Raw genomic sequence first — 20,534 nt, 5'->3', positions numbered from 1 at the left:
TTTAATGCTACAGTCATGTTGTCAGGAATTGCCTCTGCACAAAGTGAATCAGGAAAATTTACAATGCTTAGTCTTCCTATGAGCCCCATAACAGATGCTCTTAATCATGCTTTAATTTTAAATACAAAAAATACTCAAATATAGTTTTAAAGTCAGAGTTATTTAATTACTTAATACTTAAGCAGGGGTGGCAGGTTTGTAGAAATTCTGGTGGTGCCCAAACTCTGTCCTCCACAACTCTGCCCCTCACCTGCCCAAGGCTCTGGGAGGGAGTTTGGGTGAGGGAGGGGTGCAGAGGGATGGGGTGCAGGGGTGAGGGCTGTGGCTGAAGATGAGGGGTTTGGAGTGTGGGAGGGGCTCAGGGTGAGAGTAGGGGTGTAGGGGATGAGTGCTTTGTCTGGGGCTGGCAATGGGGGGCTTGGGGTGTGGGAGGGGCTCAGGGTGAGAGTAGGAGTGTTGGGAGTGAAGGCTCTGGTTGGGACTGGGGATAAGGTGTTTGGGGTACTGGAGGGGCTCAGGACTTGGACAGATGGTTGAGGGTGCAGTGTGAGGTGAAAGCTCTGGCTGGGGTGTGGGCTCTGGGATGGGGCAGGGCTGGGGATGAGTTTGGGATGCAGGCAGGCTGCTCTGGGACAGGGGCCAGAGAGGAGGACCCCCCCCCCAGCCCTTCCCTGCCAGCAGCAGCAAGCTCTGGGGGAGGAGCTCCACTTTCCTGCTCCCCCAGAAGCACACTCACCCCCACCACGGTCACTGCATGTGCTCCCAGGGCCTCTCTCAGGTTCAGCAGTCTCCCCCACCTCTGCTGTGGTGGGTGCAGGGGGAAGGGTGCTGTGTGCACCTCCTCCCCTGCTGTTGCCCGACTGTAGCCTCACTGGGACTGAGGGAGGGGGCTGCCTCCTTGCCCAGCATGGGGCAGGACCAGTGACTGTGGGCCAGGAGAGGGTGGAGGGGGTTGTGCTGCTGGAGGGTCCTGCCGGAAAAGGGAAGGGTTTGAGGAGGAAGGGCAGGCTCAGAGTCAGTCTGCCCTGGCGGTGAGATGGGGGGCACTAGGACCCTGCGGCAGCAATTGCTTCAGGGAGGCAACATGGAGCTGCCCTGAAGAGACAGTGTGTCAGTGCCTCTCTGCTCTGGAGCCCGGGGAAAGGCGAGCAGGGGGTGGGGGCAGCAAGTCGGGGCCCAGGGACACTTGGGGAAGGCATGGGGGGGGGCCGCAGGTGGGGCTGGGTCTCCCCCCCCGGCCATAAATGTTGGTGGAGCTGAGCCCCTGGGCTCAATATTGCTGGTGCCCGAGCACCACGTAGGTATGGAACTCCCTGCCTATGTTTTTAAGTAGTTGAATAATGTTTCCTGGATCTCCAAAAGGAAACACTCTTTTTTTTTTTTAAACATAATTAAAATAAAATACATGACAGATATGGCAATTTCCTGCAATAGGCTGGACACACTTTAATTCAATAAAATTTAACTTAATTAAATAAGTTTCAGTATCTTACAAGTTCATTGTATTGAAAATAAAAATGTGTAGCATTACTGGGGGATTATATGTAATGTCCTAGGGGGGAGACATAATTAACATAAACCCTGGGAAGTGTTATTCACATCAAAGGACTATTTGAAACAATGGGCTAAACAAGAATGAATTTTAAAGATTTGGGTTTCCCAGGAAATCTCTAGGGGAAGGCATATGCAAATATACCCCTCCAGTTATGCAATAACTAAGCCTTTTGAAGCTTCACCCTGAGAAGGGGACTTTTGTCTACTCATTACCTGTTACATGAGGACAACAAGATCAGAGGCCTAACAATGAGGAACTCAGATTCATGGGGTGCTTGTTCTGCGCTAACAGCTGTTATGAACTTGTAACCACAGAAAAATCCTCTTGGTGGGGATGAGAGGGCTGGTCACCTGCCAGAGCCCCTGTTGGAGTTGGGATGATCTCTGGTAAACTTATTAGCATGTGTGTAGGTTTATAGGCTCTGAGGAAAAGCAAAGCAGGTCTGCTAAGGCAGACTGACTTTCACACTGTAGAAACCCGTGGGGCTCTACCCAAGTGAAGTGACTACTTGAGGAGCCTGAAGCCTAGAATGGGTACCCTTGTCAGACTATGAGGAGGAAATACAGGTGCAGTTGCCCTGAACTCTGACAAAGTAGCTTTCTACATCCACATATACCATATGTGGCAGGCTTGGCTTGCAACTTACCTGAAGAAAAAGATCATACCAGGATCATATTCTTTTGCAGCGTTTTCCGTGCCAATCACTAAAACATTTGCTGCATCTAGTTTAAAAATAAGAGGAAGGGAATAACACTTTAGAAGGCAGAACAGTTTCTGTATTTTAAACCTGTTAAACATTTATAACTTTTTATCTGGGAACAGTACTTCCAAAATACAAGTACTATATATTTCTTTTTAAATGGAAATGCTTTAAAGGAGGGCGTATAGGAAGCAATTACAATATATATAAATTGCATGGGTTCTCAAAAATGCACATTCATTCCTGATTTTGATTCTGTACTCCACTAGCCCAGTTCCCCTTAAAAATTGTAGTGAAATGTAGTACTCATGAAGAATATAGGACACAGGATGGAACTGATAGCAGTGGACAACAAATGAAAAATAGGAATGGGAGTGAGGTCATAGGTGTATACAAGGGAATCAGATGGGGGATACCAAGCAGAGAACCCTGGAAAGTATACACTGCTCTATGAAGGAAACCCAGGAGTCAGAGGATGCCACCCAGAGGAATTCTGACTGATGTGAGAGGAACAATGGTATGCCCCCACAAAGTTGCAGCCAACCTTCTTGTTGAGCTTGCCAGCCTAGAAAACTGAAATCCTCTTTTCCCATACAGCAAGGACTGCAAAGTACAGGTCTACACTAAGTTTTGCCAGCATAGTTATGTTCGTTAGGAGTGTGAAAAATCATACCCTATAATAGACATAGCTATGCTGCCAAAAGCCCTAGTGTGTTCATGCAGTTTTACTAGCAAAAAGAGTGTTTTTGCTGCTATGGCTTATTTCATTTGGTGAACTGGGATAAGCTATGAGGGGCTGCTGGTGTAGCTATACCAGCAAACCCTTTTTAGTGCAGACAAGGCTTAAGATAGCAGCCAAATGTGCATCAACCCCAATGTGACAGAATCACTTCTAGAGCTGGGGAGAAGTGTTAAATTCAGTGTCTGTGCCCACTTAGTACTTTGCCTTATTGCAAACTTACTTGGGAAACAAGTATCTATAAAGGCTACCTGAGGTGGTGACTGTGTGATGTGGATTCATTTCCAAAGGAAACTAAATTGACACCACCAACTGACTTGACATCTTTCACTTAAAAGCCATGACTTTTATCCACTAAGGCAGTCAGAATTGGGAAAGTTGTTGTAGTAGTTGATCAAGTTTCAAATGCTGAGCAAAATTATTACAATATCATCAGTGTTCTTTGATGGAAGAGAGCACTTGTCAGCAAACCCCTTCATTTTCCCACTTTAAAATAGCACTGCTCAGTTATTTCCTCTGTATTTGTTATACTTTCCATCATGGTTAAAATACATTTGACATAGCTATCGTGTAATATCACAGTATAAGTGGGCACAAATACCATTTAATTTAATGGGAGTTTTGTCCACTTATATCATGCCAGAATTCAGTCCAGTGTAGTTAACAAAGAACTACATGAACAGAGAATGAGCGAGAAAAGATGAAGAATCATTTAGTAATAAATTACTAATTATGTAGGCATTTCAAAAGTTTAGACCTAGTTAGGACAAGCCATAACTTCTCATCTCCATATCCCACCGAATACTTGTTTTCCCCATGTCTGTGGTCTTCTAGGAAAATCTGTGGTAGTCTGCCACTATAGTATTTCTAAGGTGGCAAGTAACAATCAGCATTGATTTGTCAAGAACAAATTGTGTCAAACCAACCTAATCGCCTTCTTTGAAAGGATAACAAGTCTTGTGAATAGGGGGGAAGCACAGATGTGGTATATCTTGACTTTAGTAAGACTTTTGATATGGTCTTGCATGACCTTCTCATAAACCAACTAACAAAATACACCCTAGATGAAGCTACTATAAGGTGGCTGCATAACTGGTTGGAAAACTGTTCCCAGAGTAGTTATTAATGGTACATGGTCAAGCTGGAAGGGCATATTGAGTGGGGTCCTACAGGGATGGGTCTTGGGTCCGGTTCTGTTCCATATCTTCATCAATGATTTTGATAACGGCATAGACAGTATGCTTATAAAGTTTGCAGACAATACCAAGCTAGGTGGGGTTGCAAATGCATTGAAGGGCAGGATTAAAATTCAAAATGATTTGGAAAAACTAGATAAATGGTTTGAAGTAAATAGGCTGAATTTTAATTTGAACAAATGCGAAGTACTCCACTTAGGAAGGAACAATTGCACACATATAAAATGGGAAATGACTGCCTAGGAAGGAGTACTGCAGAAAGAGATCTGGAGGTTATAGTGGATCACAAGCTAAATAGGAGTCAACAGTGTAACACTGTTGCAAAAAAAGCAAAACATCATTCTGGGATATATTAGCAGGAGTGTTGTAAGCAAGACACAAAAAGTAATTTTTCCACTCTACACCAGCTGAGGTCTTATCAGCACAGAGTTTTGTGTCCAGTTCTGGGAGTCACATTTTAGGAAAGATGTGACAAACTGGAGAAAGTCCAGAGGAGAGCAACAAAAATGATTAAAGGTCTCAAAAACATGACCTATGAGGAAAGATTGAAAAAAACTGGTTTTGTTTAGTCAGGGAACTTAAATACTAGAACAAACTGCCGAGTGATACTGTGGAATCTCCTTAGTCATTGGAGGTTTTTAAGGGGGGTTAGACAAACACTTGTCAGGGATGATTTAGGTAATACTTAGTCCTGCCTTGACTGCAGGAGACTAGGCTAGATTATTTGAGTGCAGAGGACTGGATTAGAAGTCCCTTCCAGTCCTATGATTCTACAATTTCCAAATGAAATAACAATGCAACCAGTGCACTTTAATAGGCAGGGACTAGGGACATAATTCCCAGATTTGTTACTTTGTACTTACGTATGCTCAACATTTTACTTTCCAGTGTACAAGACTGAGCAAATTGTTATCCAATCATTGCCATGTCAGCATGCCATCTGACACTACATTCAGCATGAGGATTTAAGAACCCACAAAACATCCTAGTTGCTAGCATAATCACAGTATGAAAAAAATAAGTGTATTAAATCTCTCTCCAACCCAACAGAAAACTAACATCTATGAGAGAAGTCAGAACAAAAAGCGAGGAGACAGGAGAGATGGCAGCTATAATCGGGGGGATGGCACCAGCAACAACAATAATATTTATCTTATGGTAAAGGCCCCAACTGGGTTAGGACCCCATTGTGCTGTATGCTGTATACAAGAGAAGAGACAAAATTACTGCCTTGAAGTAAAAGAAGCCAGTATTCATATGGAAATGTTGCCTCCTTTGTTCTAATACACATAGACCTGTTGTACAGTGTTTCACAATAATCTTTCCAATCAAAATATGTCCAAAAGTAGTGTGTGTTTGAAGCCAAAGGGCTAGATTCTGTTCTTGTTTACAGTAGTGTAAATTGTCTCTGCATCTCCATCTGTAATGTGAGTTAATATCACTTTCTTTCATCACTGGGGTTTGGCCAGGCTTAATTTATTAACGTTTGTGATACTATGCTGAGCACTGCTGAAATGCCTGTTAACAGTATCTTCCATCCCTCTTACCTTCACATACATTGTTAGTTTGATTAATGTACTCTCCACTTCTTCCAAGATAGTAAACTGTTCAAGAGCCAACATTTGTGGAACCCCACTTGCGGTCTTCCAGACCAACAATGATTCCAAGAATTATTCTCTGGTTAGCACCCTTCAGCTAATTCAGGATTCATCATACAATTCATATCCAAGCCACAGCTTCCCAGCTTTTCTGAAAAATCTCATGTGGAATCATTGCCAAATATTTTGTTGAATGCTTGCTAAAGTGGACTCTTCAACAGTTACAGCAGTGATTAAATTTGTCCCACTATGTCTACTGTATTTTCTTGATCAGAAATGTATCCTTTCACTTTGGTATTTGTTTTAAAGGAAAAATATTCAACAAGCTTCTCTCTCCTCCTACTGATGACCAACTGGCAGTATTCAGGGGATACTTCTTAAATTCATAATACAGATCAGGGCTGGAAAAGTTTATCAGACACTCAAGGGCCAATAAAGATCAGGAAAAGAGCATCAATGATTAGGGAAAGTGCCCTGGTGAAAATTCCAGACTGCTGCAAGGAAAGGGGAGATTGTTGGGATTCTAACCAGGCTGCTGTCCCAGGATCTTGTTCTGGCCTTTTAAGATCTGCCTCACGTTAGAAAGTGCCCAATAAATATGAAGTGTCTAAACTTTCTGGCTGTTGGAAAGAAGCAGCATCCCCTCCCTCCCTCCTTCCCACCCCAAAGACCCCTGCAGTGGGATGGTTGAGAATATCACCACTGCTCTACTCAGCTTCCCACAAAAGACATCTTCACTATTCTATTCCCATCCCAAGCTTCCCCCTCCAATAAAAAGCAACAATGCCTCATAGCTTTTCTAAGCAACAGCAGAGTGAAAGATGTGTTTTTACTTTTATCTGCAGGGCTCTGACTAACAGCTGTGAAACTGCCAAGACTGGTCAACTTTCATTTTGCTGCAGATTGGTAATGTTATGAGCAGCTATAGAGGAATTAGAACTGTCTGTAGACAAAAGATGACAATCTACGTGTAAACTACTGCTGTGTATATTCATAACTATAATATCTAGAAACTTTCACACGGAAGCTTAATTCTGCCAAATTTGATGGCAAAGGACTACTTACTAGAAAAAGCTTCATACTTGCTGGTGACAAGCAGGTTGCAGAATAGAAAGTATATTGCTGCATTCTAGTTTAGACCTTTTGTAGTCAATATACAGGTCACCACTTATTGGTTATGGTATCTTCTTAACAGTTACCAGCTACCTTCTTATTATGTGACAGCTGGTCAAAAAATTTTCAGACTAAAAATTTTTGTCGTTGGAAAGTAGGGTTTTGTCAAAAGATCTGAAAAATTTTCATTTGACAATTTATTTTTTTCTGAAATTTTTCAAAATGAAGAATTTTGATTATCAAAACACCCACCATTTTTTTATTTGTTTAAAAGTTGTTGGACAACAGCTGGAATGTGTTGCAGAGGAAAAGGAGGTCTCATCCTTCCTATTCTCCATGCTGCTGCCGCAAACCTCACCAGGAAAAGTGGCATAAAAGAAGAAGAAGAAGAAGAAGAACCATGAAAAACTTTATTTTGTTTTGAAATGTTTATTAGAAACAGAACAACCTTCTATTTGAAAATTCCTGTAAAAATAGAAATTCTTTTATCAAACTTTCAAAATGATTTTTTCAGGGCAATTTGCAAGTGCAGAGAAAGTTGCTCTGTCAAAAGTTTGGTTTTTTTTGTCATCAGTTTTTGTTTTATTAAGAAAATTTTGAGAGAAGGCAATTTTGTTCGAAGGTATGAAAATATTCCCTGATACTAGGTCAAAGATAAAGTACATATGAAAGTAAAAAATAACCACTACTTTTCTATATAACTCACCCATATTTTGTTCCCAAAATAAGATAAAGCTGCTCAAAATAGGTTTTAAAAATCTACCTCTAGGCAAACTTGTTATTTCAACGTATCCATATGAAGTCAGCTCATGACACAGATTACCAAGATGATATTCATCTGCTGTTGCGAAGGCTGTACACTGCATCAGATCCTGTGCCAAAGGAATACAAGCTTGGGTTAAAAAAAGGCTGAAGGGATATTTGTTTGGCTCTGTGGCCAAGTTTGTTATATGATTTGACATTCATTTTTCCAATTTAAATTTGTTATTTTACTCTCTGTGTTATGGACGCCTTCATTTGGCACCAAAGATTGGCTGGTAAGGTAATCAGCTTCACATGTGCCCCCTTTGTGTAATGCACAGCGGTCAATGCATGCACAATGGCTCATCTTCCTCAAAGACTCACTTGCTGGAGAGGTGTTCTGCTGTACTACCTTTACCTCATCCTTCCTGATTGTGCAGGCTCTCTGAGAAGCTCAGACTGAGCCCCAGGGCCCAATTCTGTGGGAAAAGCCAAGCAGAGGTGTGGACCCATTAAGACCTTGGACTGAAGAGGCAGAAGAAATCAGTCAGTTTAAAGCACCAGGGTGCTGTTCATCACATCACCCCTATGGAACTAGCAGAATGGTTTGGACAGACTTGAATATCAATACCTAGAAAAAGACCCTGTAACAAAACTGGGGACTCTGGTTATTAAATGTAGCTCTCCAGTTTCCATTGAAAACAGCATCTCCTGTCCCACTAGCTGAAGGATTTGCATCTTTAAAAGAGGAAACCTGGAAGAACCACCTATTCCTTAGCATCCATGTAGGGAGTCAGTCTTCATGGGCTCTTAGGAATGTAAGAACCACCTCACCTACTGTGTCTGCATTTTAAATTTAAGTTCTTACTAGCCTGCATAGCTACCTCTTTAGACAGCTGAATAGGAGACTGTTTCATACCTTGTGGCCACAGCAGCTAGACAGAATAGTGGTACCACTAATCACTGAGGACTTGTGTAGTCAATCCAAGGACTTGCAAGTAATTCATCCATTCATCTCAGCTTCTTCCACAAAAGCTGACAGACTACCACAGACTAATCTGCATTGCCATTGCTGGGATATTTCTACCAGCACCCTGCTGCAAGTATTTAGTAGTAGCTGAAGTATTACTAAAATCCTCTCCTCATGACAGATTATAAGGAAATGGAATCTCCTTGACAAGAAGGCTTATTTCTCATCTACTCTGTGAATGAGGATGACTTACTGTCTGACTCTTCTGGCCAGATGAGACTACCTCCAATTGAACAAGCTGAAATCCCTCATGGATCACCTGCCAGAAGACCTAAAGAGGGAACCTAAAGTCGTCATTCCAAATGGCAGGATATAGTCAAACTCCCTCTAAAGGCTACTTATGATGATTCAGATACAGCAGCGTGCTCTTTTACAACTGCAGCAACAATATATCCTGAATATTTGAAGAGTTCTGGGTTAATTCAAGATATACAAAGGAAGAATAAATGATGTGCTTTTCAAGGACCAGAGGTGATGCTGGTGGGTAGAGAAAAGCATTTTCAAGAGTTTTCAGTCACAGCACAATCGCCATTGGTGGAAGGTACACATTCACAATTGGTCAATTTGGTTAATAGTTTAGGAGTATTCTCGGATTCCTCAGATGCTAAACTGTTCCATAGAAGCATTCACGAGCAATGCTTCTATCACCTCCAGTAGGCTAAGAGATTCTGTCCCACCTTGGCAGATGATGGCCTGGCATCATTTACACAAGCCTTAGTTACTTCTCAGCTGGAGTACAACAATGTAATATACCTAGCCATAAAACCTTCAGCACTGAGGAAACCCCAACTAGTACAGAATGTTGCAGTGTCTCTTCTCAGTCACACAGGCTACTGTGAGCACACAAAAGCTGTTCCCTGCTCTCTGCACTGATTTCCCATAGAACTGAATCATATTCAAGGTCTCAAGCCTTTATCTTCAAGGTGCTCCATGGCGTGGGCCTAGGATATCTAAGGCTGCCTAAAGTTCTGGGATGAAGACCATGGTTGACAACCACACTGCTCTGGCAGCGGAACTCTCTACAGTAAGGGTAAAGCTCATCTGTGCAGGTGACAAAACTTTCTAAGGGGCCAGTCTGAGACCACGGAATGAACTCCCCCAGGAACTAAGGATCATTACAAACCATACCACCTTCTGTTACAAGTACAAGACACATTTCCTTGACATTGCCTTCTCTAACTAACACATAGCAACATCTATATTAAAATTTTTTTTGAAAACAGTTCTAAAAAACCCCTACACTATATATGCTCCTTCCTTTGAGGAGATTATGAGAGAACAAACAACATGTGACAGAGGTGTAGTCACACTGTTTAATAAACTCCTGGAGGGCACTCATATACCACGGCTTAAGGGCCTATGAAGAATAAAACTTAGTGAGAAAAACAAATGACACCTTGGAAAAATACTTCAAAGATTTTCCATTTCAGGGTGGATAAAAACAGATTTAAAAACTCCACAAAAAACAGATTTTTTCATTTGAATAGGTTTATATTTAAAAAAGAAAAACATATGAAAAATTAAATTTGAAATTATGATAACCTATATTAAGATAAACTTAATTATAATTTATTGAAATAATATAAATAAAAATATTCAAGCAGTATGTATTTGCTGCCAAAGTTTTAAAGAAAGTCAACCCACTGGCTAAGCATCTGAAACCAGACTTTGTTGAAGTGCTAGACCAGCTTTTAACAAGAGTAGCCTCTTCTGCGGGTAGAAAGAAAATATTTTCTTCCTTTTAGTTTATTTAACTGTTCAGTTCAATGACTAGCTCATTCTAAGTTGAGAAACTGATTGAGAGTTGAAAGATCAGGAAAATTAATTTTCCTGAAGGTGTAAGGATGAGATCTTCTAGTTCTAAAACTCTGCAAGACATGGTGATCAGAAACGGTGCAATCCCTAACCATAGATACTTTGTTTAATAAATCAGTTTTAAATGCAAAACATCTTTTGATAAATTTTTCTTCTGTGTCCAACACATTTAAGGTAGCTTTATTTAACTAATGAACAGCAATTTAAATATGTCGTTATTGTGCATTTTAATTGATTTCCAATTTCCAACCAAAGGCAGCTTGACATCAATCACAAGTAAAAAAAAATCAAAACAATCTCGTGAATAAAAACATTTCTCAACATAATAAAAACATAAAAATTGAAAATCTGAATACATGTATGTTAAGCCATGTAACTGCTTAAATGTGTGTAGATATCGTTTATCCTCATGGTTAGAAAAACATCCCAAATTTAATGTAAAAAACTATATTTTGTTGCAAATCAACATGTCTCAATGATTAACCAACCAATGAGAATCAAACTTTTAGGAAAATAATTAAAAATAGAACTGCAAAACAAAATTAAAATCAATTACTTAAATCAAAAAAGCAGCAAAGAGTCCTGTGGCACCTTATAGACTAACAGACGTTTTGGAGCATGAGCTTTCCTGGGTGAATACTACACGCCACTACATGCATCTGACGAAGTGGGTATTCACCCACGAAAGCTCATGCTCCAAAAACGTCTGTTAGTCTATAAGGTGCCACAGGACTCTTTGCTGCTTTTACAGATCCAGACTAACATGGCTACCTGTCTGACACTTAAATCAAGATTTCCTGCTTGCCAGTTTAATTCAATTGATTGATTTGAATCAATTCACCCTGTTCCATTCATTGGGACTACATTAGTCATCTTGCAGAAGTCAGACATGCCTTTAAGAGAGCTTTCTGTACAATGCATCTGTAAGGAAATGTATGTAGCATTAAAAAAAAATGTGTTCTTGTTGCAGTGTGTTTTGGGTCAACCTTTCGCTGGGTTACAAAATGTCAGCATTCCCGTAGGTGGAGCTATACATTAAGAAAAAGCCAAAAGTTATTTCTGAAATAACAAATGTTTTTATTACCCCTAAGTTTGTGTGACCTCTGGCATAATGTTTTGACATGTGCAAGCTTTCTCTGAAAGAAGTACTATTTCAGTACTTCAGACAGTTTGCTCTGCCTTTTGACAATGGAAAAATCACAGCTGCACTATGTATTTTTACATGCACACTCTGCTTATGAAAGTGTCAAAATTAAGCAATTTGTTAGTTTTATATAGCGCCTTTGGCAAGCTTCAAAAGATATGCCTATACTGCAAGGTAAGCCCAGGGTTTGTGGGACTCAAGTCAGCCAAACTGTGTTAGGGAACCTTAAGCTTGAGCATTTACATTGTGTTTTAACCCTACATGAAGATTTTTCTAACCTGCACTTGAACTTAGACTCTGGCGTCCACATGGCAATGTGCAGACCCAAATCAAACCATCTATATTCCAGGCTCAAGCATAGGCTTATGTTGTAGTGTAGACATATGCTTGAGCCTCAGCTCAACGATAATCCCCTCTTGCATCTACCCTGCAATTGAATCCAAGGGTCTCAGGACCCTGCAGGGCTGGAGAGTCTGATCTCATAGAATAGAATCATAGAATACCAGGGTTGGAAGGAACATCAGGAGATCATCTAGTCCAACCCTCTGCTCAAAGCAGGACCAATCCCCAGACAGATTTTTGCCCCAGATCCCTAAATGGCCCCCTCAAGAATTGAATTCACAACCTTGGGTTTAGCAGGCCAATGCTCAAACCACTGAGCTATCCCTCCCCGGACTATCCCTTGAGTCAAGCTAGGATCTAGGGTCCAAGCCCTATTGCATTGCAGTGTAGATGCAGCCCTGCTTGACTTGGGTCCCAGGAGTCATCCAGAACTATCCCACAATCCTACAGTACAACTTCCTTAGTTCTCTCTATCCCAGCAACCTGCAACTTACTCCACTGAAAATGGAAGCCACTACCGCTTGGCATACAGCAGCAGCTCAGGTCAGCATTAACCCATTCCCTTCTGATGACCGATCTGCAAGCACACTATCAGAGAGCTGGGAGTTCACAGACTAAAACTGGCTGCTCAGCAGGCTGTGTTGGAAGGCTATTCAAACTACTTGTACATACAGGGTGGGCAGTAAAGTTTTCACACAGTGCATCACAGCCCTAGGGCTAAAGCAATGACATTTTGGGGAGGGTCACTAGGGACTCTGGGATATGGTTACTTTGACTCCGGTCTGGACACTTCAATATGGACACTAGAACCCTAGGTTCCAGCACAGGTTAGAAAAGTCTTAACGTAGGGTTAAAATACAGTGTGGACGCTCAAGCTAAGAGTTCCCTAACACAGGTCATCTGACTCAAGTCCAACTAACCTTGGACTTACGTTGCAGTGTAGACATACCCAGAGATTTGCAAGGTACATGCTATTATGTATGAATCACTTCAATTCACTCACTAAAAATTACAACAACCTCTGCACATAGTAGAGTGGCTAGAATAATAATGCTAAAACACTACATAACAATTTAGGGACAGGAAGTGGAGAAGAATACCAACTCTCCTTAAAGAAACAGGAGAATTTATGTAGACAGGAATTAAATTATCCATACTGAAATTCATATATTACATTGCAAGATTATAGGGCATATGTTTCAAAAAATAAAATGGAAGCTTAGATTACTAGAAAATATTAACACCTAAATTTTCAACCTCATTCCACAGATAGCCTATTCTACAGCACCACCCTTGAAGTTCAATAGTGGCTTGGAGGAAAGATTGACAGTTACTGAATCAAACACCGCTTCCTACAGGACCTGGGTTTTTCTTTGAGATGTCCTATCTAAGTACTGTCTAGGTCTGCCCTATACAAAAATCACCACCCAAAGGGTTATAGTTATAGGAACAATCTGTTCCAAGAAGATGTTTCACACCCACTTATTAGATTCACTTTATATACTTGATTCCTCCAAAGAACATGGGCTTTGTGGTTAGACCTTAGGCCTTGGAGTCAGGAGATCTAAGTACTATTTCTGTAGATGTCCTGTGTGACTTGGGCAGTCATTCCACCTCTGTGCCTCAGTTTCCCTACTTGTAACATGGGAATATTATTTCCCTACCTCTCAGAGATGTTGTGAAGATTCAAATATTAATGAAGTATTTTTAGATTCTCAGATAGAAGTCATTATTATGATTTTTTATTACTTGAAAAATTCATCTGAGCATAGCTGTTCAGTTCAAGGGAAAAATATAGTGGCATACAACCATCACACTCAACAAATCACCCACAAAACCCCGAACTACCTTCTCTTTGAACAGGGAGTAAACTGTATCGCAAAAATTTGGATCCTGACAATGTAAGTTACTAAAACACAATATTTACTTAAAATGGATGTTTTGATATCATAAAATTATATTTACCATTTCTACTTTGATCTTTCCCAAGTCATCTGGTCTATTCCTGCCAACAACCTTTAAAACTGATCAATCATTTACATTCTGTAAAGCAAATATATAGTCCAGATACACCCAAGCTGCTGAACAGAAATATAATTTACATCTCTGAGCTAACCTGGCCCCTTAGCCTCAGCGGGGGGGGTGGAGGGAAATTCACCCTGAAAAAGAACAGGTGTGTGGTATGTGCACCTGCCCACTTGCTCTACAGAAAGGAGCCCTGATGATGGAAGCTGCCATGTGATATGTTTGATCAATATATTCTTTATCCCACACTTACTTTGTGGGCTCCACTGGTCCCCAATAACTCATGCAAAGTTGCAGCAGCTTCCTGCCTCAAGAGATCTTTTGATTGGGTTTCTACTGGCAAAAACATAGGCGATTCCTGGACCACGATTTGTTTTGTTTTTTAAACATACTTCCTAGCAATAGTTTACTACTGCATTGCATCCAACTCAGAGCACTACAAAGGAGCTTCTACCGAGACTCTTTGCCTCCTGAAAGAAATGTGCATGTGTCTAAATAAATACTGAAGCCTGTAACCTTTCAATAATGTGCCTATTAAAGAAAACATTCTACCTTTTCCACATTTTTACTGTCACTTTTGTGGTTGCCTGGCATTAGCTTCCTGTCCTTGACTTAGGCCATACTCACATAAATATAAATTTTTCAGACAGTCTCAAATGCGACAAATGGTCAGCGTGTAGCAAAATTTTAAGTATGGTGTAGTATTTGCCGAGAAATGCGAGCAAAGATGTCTATAGACTATTGACAGTTGTTATTAAATGGATTTGATTGATTGATTTGTTCCAATTGGGTACAACAAACATACACTACACTGGCATAGTAGTCATCTTTACCCCGATGCCAGATGGTTTCTTTAGAGCATAGAAGTTTTTCCTTTTGAATGATTCAGTCCTCCTGCACTGTTGATGCAGTTTCTATCCTCTGACATCATCTGGGAGTTATTTAACCAAACAGGTCTGCAAGGCTTTTATAAATGTCAGACCAAATCTTCCTCACCAAACTTATTCAAGTAGTTCTATTAGCTTCAACGGAACTTCCCACATGAATCAGGGAAGCAAGATTTGTCCTGTCATTAACTGTATCACAAACATTAAGTGCAATGATTTGCTTATTCTCAGATCCAGAAACTAGCTATACAAAATGTATAACTGTCTTTCCCCCAACCCCTAGAGAAATGTACATGCAACAACTATGCACTTATTCAGGATTGATTATAGGGAAAATATCGTGAGCTTCCAATGAAAGGAACATTTTTGCATAATTTATTTCTCTATAGCTTGATATGACGTAACCATCCTTTTAAAAATAAGAATAGCAAAATCAGACTAAAAAAGAAAAAATATTGCCTATGTAAACAAACTTCCTAAATATTTTTACTTATTTCTTCCCTGAACTGAAATTTTTTTAAACAAATTTGGATATTTATTTTGTATACCTTCATATTACTTTCTTAACAGAAGAAAAAAGGAGAAGAGTAAAAGCCTTTTAAATGGTGACAGTTGATCACTGAGGCAGAAGGAGAAGAGTGTTCAAAGATTAAACGATTCTGAAGATAGGATTTTGTCTTTCAACACCTCAAGAGAGGGACACAAGCTAAATCCATTTAAAAAAAATCTTTACAGCTCATTCAGTTCTAATAATATTGTATTATTCTCACCATTTGTGCAGTTTGCTTGCTGCATCTGCCTCATTTTAGACAATAATTCTTATTTCTACTGAATTTCACTTTTTTTCTTCTATTAGTATAGTCCTACTGTTTGTGTTCACAATTACATATGTGAATATTTAAATCCTCCTCCTTCCACCAAAAAAGAATACACTTAATTTTATGAAAAATATTTGTTAAAAAAATGGGACCTAAATTAAATTGACAGTGATCCTTTAACATTCCACAGACAACACAAGTTTTATACTTTACCTCAGTTTCTGACACCAGTGGCTGGTTAGCTCTGGATGGCTGTTTGGTCCTAGGTGCCTTCGGTGGTCTCTTAGTTGGCAGAATACTTTGTTTTGGCAGTATTTTACCAGCTGATACAACTGAATAAAATCTTGTTGGCATTTTCATAAACTTTCTAACACTACTTAGTCCATGCTTGTAGTTCACAGTCCTTAGAGCATCCTCCCTGAATGGAGGATAAACTTCTCCAACCTGGTAATTCACAACCTTTGCTTCTGACATTTGCCAATTCTTGAGTTGTTCACGCAGATTTGTCAAGCAACAGGTAGCAGTTTCAGGAGTGCACAAGTTCAAGACTTTGTCTGGTGCTAGAGTTCTGAATGATGCCCTGACAACATCATTGCTTAGTTTTAACACTGGATGCCTAGGTTTATGAAGGCCTTGGCACTCACATATTTTCATTAACACATGGGAACATCTAGCCAGGAATCCCAGCAGTTTTACTGTCATTGCTTCACTCTGAACTGCATAAAAAAAAAAAATAAATTAAAAGATCAACTCTTGGAAATAAATCACATTATGTTCAGTTGTATTTAAAGAGAAGAGTCTATCAATACTCCTCTTGCATTGTATATAAAAAAATACTGATGGTTCTGAACACTTTTCCCTTATGTTTGATATCCTTCCTGAATAAGGTCAAAATGCATTTCTTGCCCAGCATCCGCAAAAGACAGGAAAAAATAATGCAATGATTGAAAGTGCCTATCAGGTAGCTTAACAGTTAGAGTCTCAAACCCTTACTCACATCAAGTAACACCTTATAAGGGAGTAGGCCCCATTAGCTTCAACTCACAGATTAAGATGCTCACATTGACTAGGACAATAAACTATACAGACCTCATAGTCTGAACACTGATCTCTAATATTTACATTAGTTAGTGAACACTTGCTAAAAAAAGTCACCTACAATACACGCATGTTGCCTGACAATACCAATTTCCCTGTCTCACAAACAGCCCAACACAGATACAAGTGTTGTGGTTATTTATCTATCATACAGAATCCCATAAGAAACTGATACCAATTAGGTCAGTAAGGCCTCGATCCTGCAAGTTATTGCAGAAGACTGCTTGAATTCCACCCCATTGATTTGACAAGAGTTTGACATTGTCCAGTAACTAGATAGCACTAACCATAATAAGATCAGTAATGCTAGAATGAGAGTGAGTTCCTGGAGATTTTGGACCACATCATATATGCCAATATGAATAAGCTGCCAGAGGGTACCAAAGGTGGTAGATTTAACATGCTGCTAACACCTCATGGAGCACATTCCATTTATAAACAGTTATGCAACTCTAAATCTTTTCCCCACCTGCTTTTAATTACTTGGAACGTTTGCCTGAAAATACAGGATCAGTTTTCAGACAAATAACCCAAGTAATAAAAAGCAGAGCCAGAAACACAGCAAGTGTTATTTTATGAAAAAATTGCCTTTTTGGAGAACAATTTTTGAAAAACTTCCTGCATAGAGGCATCTTCAGTGAGTCTTTAGGCTTCTTACTAGGAGAAGGTAGGCTTTTCCCTCATAGGGACATAATGCACATTAAAACTGCACTTGCTTAGGGGTTGTTCTTTTGTTTTTTTTTTAATGTGCTAAGTTTTTCAAGAATGACAGCATTCTTAATGAAATATACGAATTAAAATTACAGTATATCTAACAAGAACCCAATTCCCAATTATCCAACATGTATTTGAAATAATATTTTAACTTGTCATGTTCTTGTGCATGAAGAATGTACAAAAACACACACTGTAACAAGACCCCAATTCTGAATGGAGCATCTAGGTGCTAACATAATACAAATAATAATTACAAACAAAAACATGACCACACAAAGTTAAATCCATCTAGGGGGTAACTCCACAAACTTAATAAATCAGAATGATTTTTTACTCAATAGTTTTAAAACAAAAAACTTGTCATGACCCAGTTTAAGATTCACCAAAAAGGTCAGAGCTGATGTCAAATTTATAGGAGCAAATGAAATATAGTATAAAATCATGTCCTGATTCCTCCTTTAAGAAATAATCAGGACAATTAGTGCACTACAGCTTACCTAACAACTAACTGGGAGAAATGTCTATGGGTTGTTTTCTAATGTCTTTACAGATTCCAGAATGCTGCTAGCACTATATAAGTAATGCATACAAATAAGTGGTCAGTCAATTGCAGTTTCAGCTGCAAATGCAGCAGGAGACCACATGTGGTAAGTAGGATTATCAAAATCTGTGAATGGATCATGGGTTCCAGTTTCTTCCACATGAGCCCTTTAAATATTATGTACTAATCATAACCGATTCTTGCACCAGCATTCTGCATTTAGGCCTTATCTCCATTAAGCATTTTCAGAAATTCTTCCACTATTTGTCTATAGCACTGCTGTTCTACCAGTACTTGCAATGGTGGGAACGTTAATGTAGACTGGATGCAGACAGCAGAGGTTAAAATGCACTACTGCTCTTCCATTACCAGCACTGCTGAAGCTCCAGTGACCAACTGTGCAAGAATTACTGAAAATATTCAGTGGAGGCACAGCCTGTACCCGTCCTTTAAAAACATACGTGAGTTCAGTAGGACTACTCCCAAAGTTAAACATGTTTCTAGGTATTTGCAGACTTGTGGGATGGGGGGCTTACTCATGTGTTGTGGCAGAATAAGAGTACCAGTGGACCATTTGTGTGTAGTTGAATTGTACTATAGGCAGGATATAACTAGGGGCAGAGACCTAAATGAACTGAGAGGGAGAGAGGAAGTTTCAATCAGTCCTTAGGTTTGACTAATGGAAGAAGACACAGTAGGCACCCCCTCCCCAAAGGACAGAGCTCTTTTCTCAAGACAGAGGGACTCAGTGTACGTCTACATAAGCATTGCAGCAGAGACTCTTGCTACAGTAACAGAAGGGGTTTTCTGTCAACAAAGGCAATCCACCTCTCCAAGAGGCAACAGCTCGGTTGATGGAAGAATACTTCCACTGACCTACTATATCTAGAGTGGGGGTTAGGTTGGCTCTACCACACCATAGAGGACTTAAAATTTTTCACAGCCCTGAGCAACTTAGTTAGGTCGACCTACATTTGAGGTGCAGAGAAGGCCTCAGTGATTCAACTTGATTCCTGAGGTCCTGTCTATACTGGCAAGTTTCTGCACAGTAAAGCAGCTTTCTGCACTTTAACTCCCAAGATTTACACACTGCCAAGCCACTTAGTGCGCAAAAACTGTGTGTTTGTAGTGCTTTAAAAAAAAAACCACCCCAACAAGAGGTGTAGAGCTTTCTGCGACGGGGCTACAGCACTGTGGTGCCAGTATAGACACTGTGGTTGATTACAGTGCTGTGTTTGGCCTATAGGAGGTGTTGCACAATGCCTGTTCTCGCCTCTCTTTGAACTCTACTGCCCTGCCCTCAGGTGACCGTCATCCCCACCCCATAAATTCCTTTGGAATTTTGAAAGTCCCCTTCCTGTTCACTCGGTGATTCATGCAGTGGTCTCAGCGCATCTTTCCAGGTGGCCATGCCTGCTCCACACACCAGGCGATCTCCCACTTGGAGCAATACCAAGCTGCTGGACCTCATCGGCATTTGGGTTGAGAAGGCTGCCCAGTCCCAGGTGCAATCCAGCTGTAGGAATTATGATACCTACAGACAAATTTCACAATGCATGACAGAAAGGGGCCATGACCACGACACACTGCAGTGCAGGGTCAAAGTGAAGGAGCTGCAGAACGCCTACCACAAGGCACAGGAGGCAAACTGCCACTCTGGTGCTGGGTGCACGAGCTGCTGACTCTACAAAGAGCTGTACGTGATACTCAGCGGTGACCCCACCTTCACTGTGAAGACCACTGTGGATACGTCGGCGGCTCACCAGTTGAGAGTGGACCAAGCTAGGATGAGGAAATCTTGTATGAGGATGTGGAAGGGGAGGGAGACCCAGAGGCAGAGGATGACTCAGAGGTCAGAGATGCATGCAGCCAGGAACTCTTTTCTACCCCAGATAAGGCTAGCCAGTCACAGCTGTTGGATGTTGGCAAAGTGCAAACAAGAGAGGAGGCCCCTTGTAAGTGGATTTGATTTTGGGAATCACTGAAGCAAGGAGCTGGGGGCAAGAGGGTTGCAAAAAGCAGGCTTGTCTCCCACTGCATGCATAGTCTGAGCGGACGAATAGGCTGTTGAGTGACTCTCTCACTTCACGGGAATCTCCCTAAGAGATCTTCAGGAAACTGTTGTGGAAATACTGGGCGATCCTCTGTTGCAGATTCTTCGGCAGAGCTGCTTTGTTTCTTGTTCCATTAACAGTAACTTTCCTGTGCCACTATGCCATCATGGGGGGTGGAAGGGACCATTGCTGCAAACAGGCGAGCTGCATAAGGGCCAGGGCAGAAGCCGCAATCTTGGAGAAGACCCTCCCTTGATTCCCTGCTCACCTCCACAGTGAGATATTTTCCATAATGATCACATCCTGTGGAAAGTGTGGAGACAGGAATGATTATCAGGTCCCCCCAAGGAGCCACTTGCCCGTGTACAGTAGGGTCCAGAAAGAGTGATTTACCCTGCTTCTGCAGCTACTCAGCATTTGG

At 40.8% G+C, this 20,534-nt stretch overlaps 1 protein-coding gene across 6 annotated transcripts in view; it reads right to left on the bottom strand.

Moving 5' to 3' along the window:
• RMND1 (required for meiotic nuclear division 1 homolog) overlaps positions 1–20,534 on the bottom strand; it is a 38,675-nt gene that overhangs the window by 13,937 nt on the left and 4,204 nt on the right. For all 6 annotated transcript variants that reach the window (XM_050949670.1, XM_050949669.1, XM_050949671.1 and 3 more), the window contains 3 exons: positions 15,917–16,419; positions 7,665–7,773; positions 2,202–2,277 (listed from right to left, as the gene is read on the bottom strand). In XM_050949670.1, the coding sequence (XP_050805627.1) occupies positions 2,202–2,277; positions 7,665–7,773; positions 15,917–16,419 (688 nt within the window). The remainder of the gene's footprint in view (positions 1–2,201; positions 2,278–7,664; positions 7,774–15,916; positions 16,420–20,534) is intronic.

The sequence above is a fragment of the Gopherus flavomarginatus genome, chromosome 4 (assembly GCF_025201925.1).
Source record: "Gopherus flavomarginatus isolate rGopFla2 chromosome 4, rGopFla2.mat.asm, whole genome shotgun sequence".
In the NCBI taxonomy this organism is placed as follows: domain Eukaryota; kingdom Metazoa; phylum Chordata; order Testudines; family Testudinidae; genus Gopherus; species Gopherus flavomarginatus.
The sequence above is the reverse complement of the archived record's forward strand: the minus strand, read 5'-3'. Positions and strand labels throughout refer to the sequence as shown.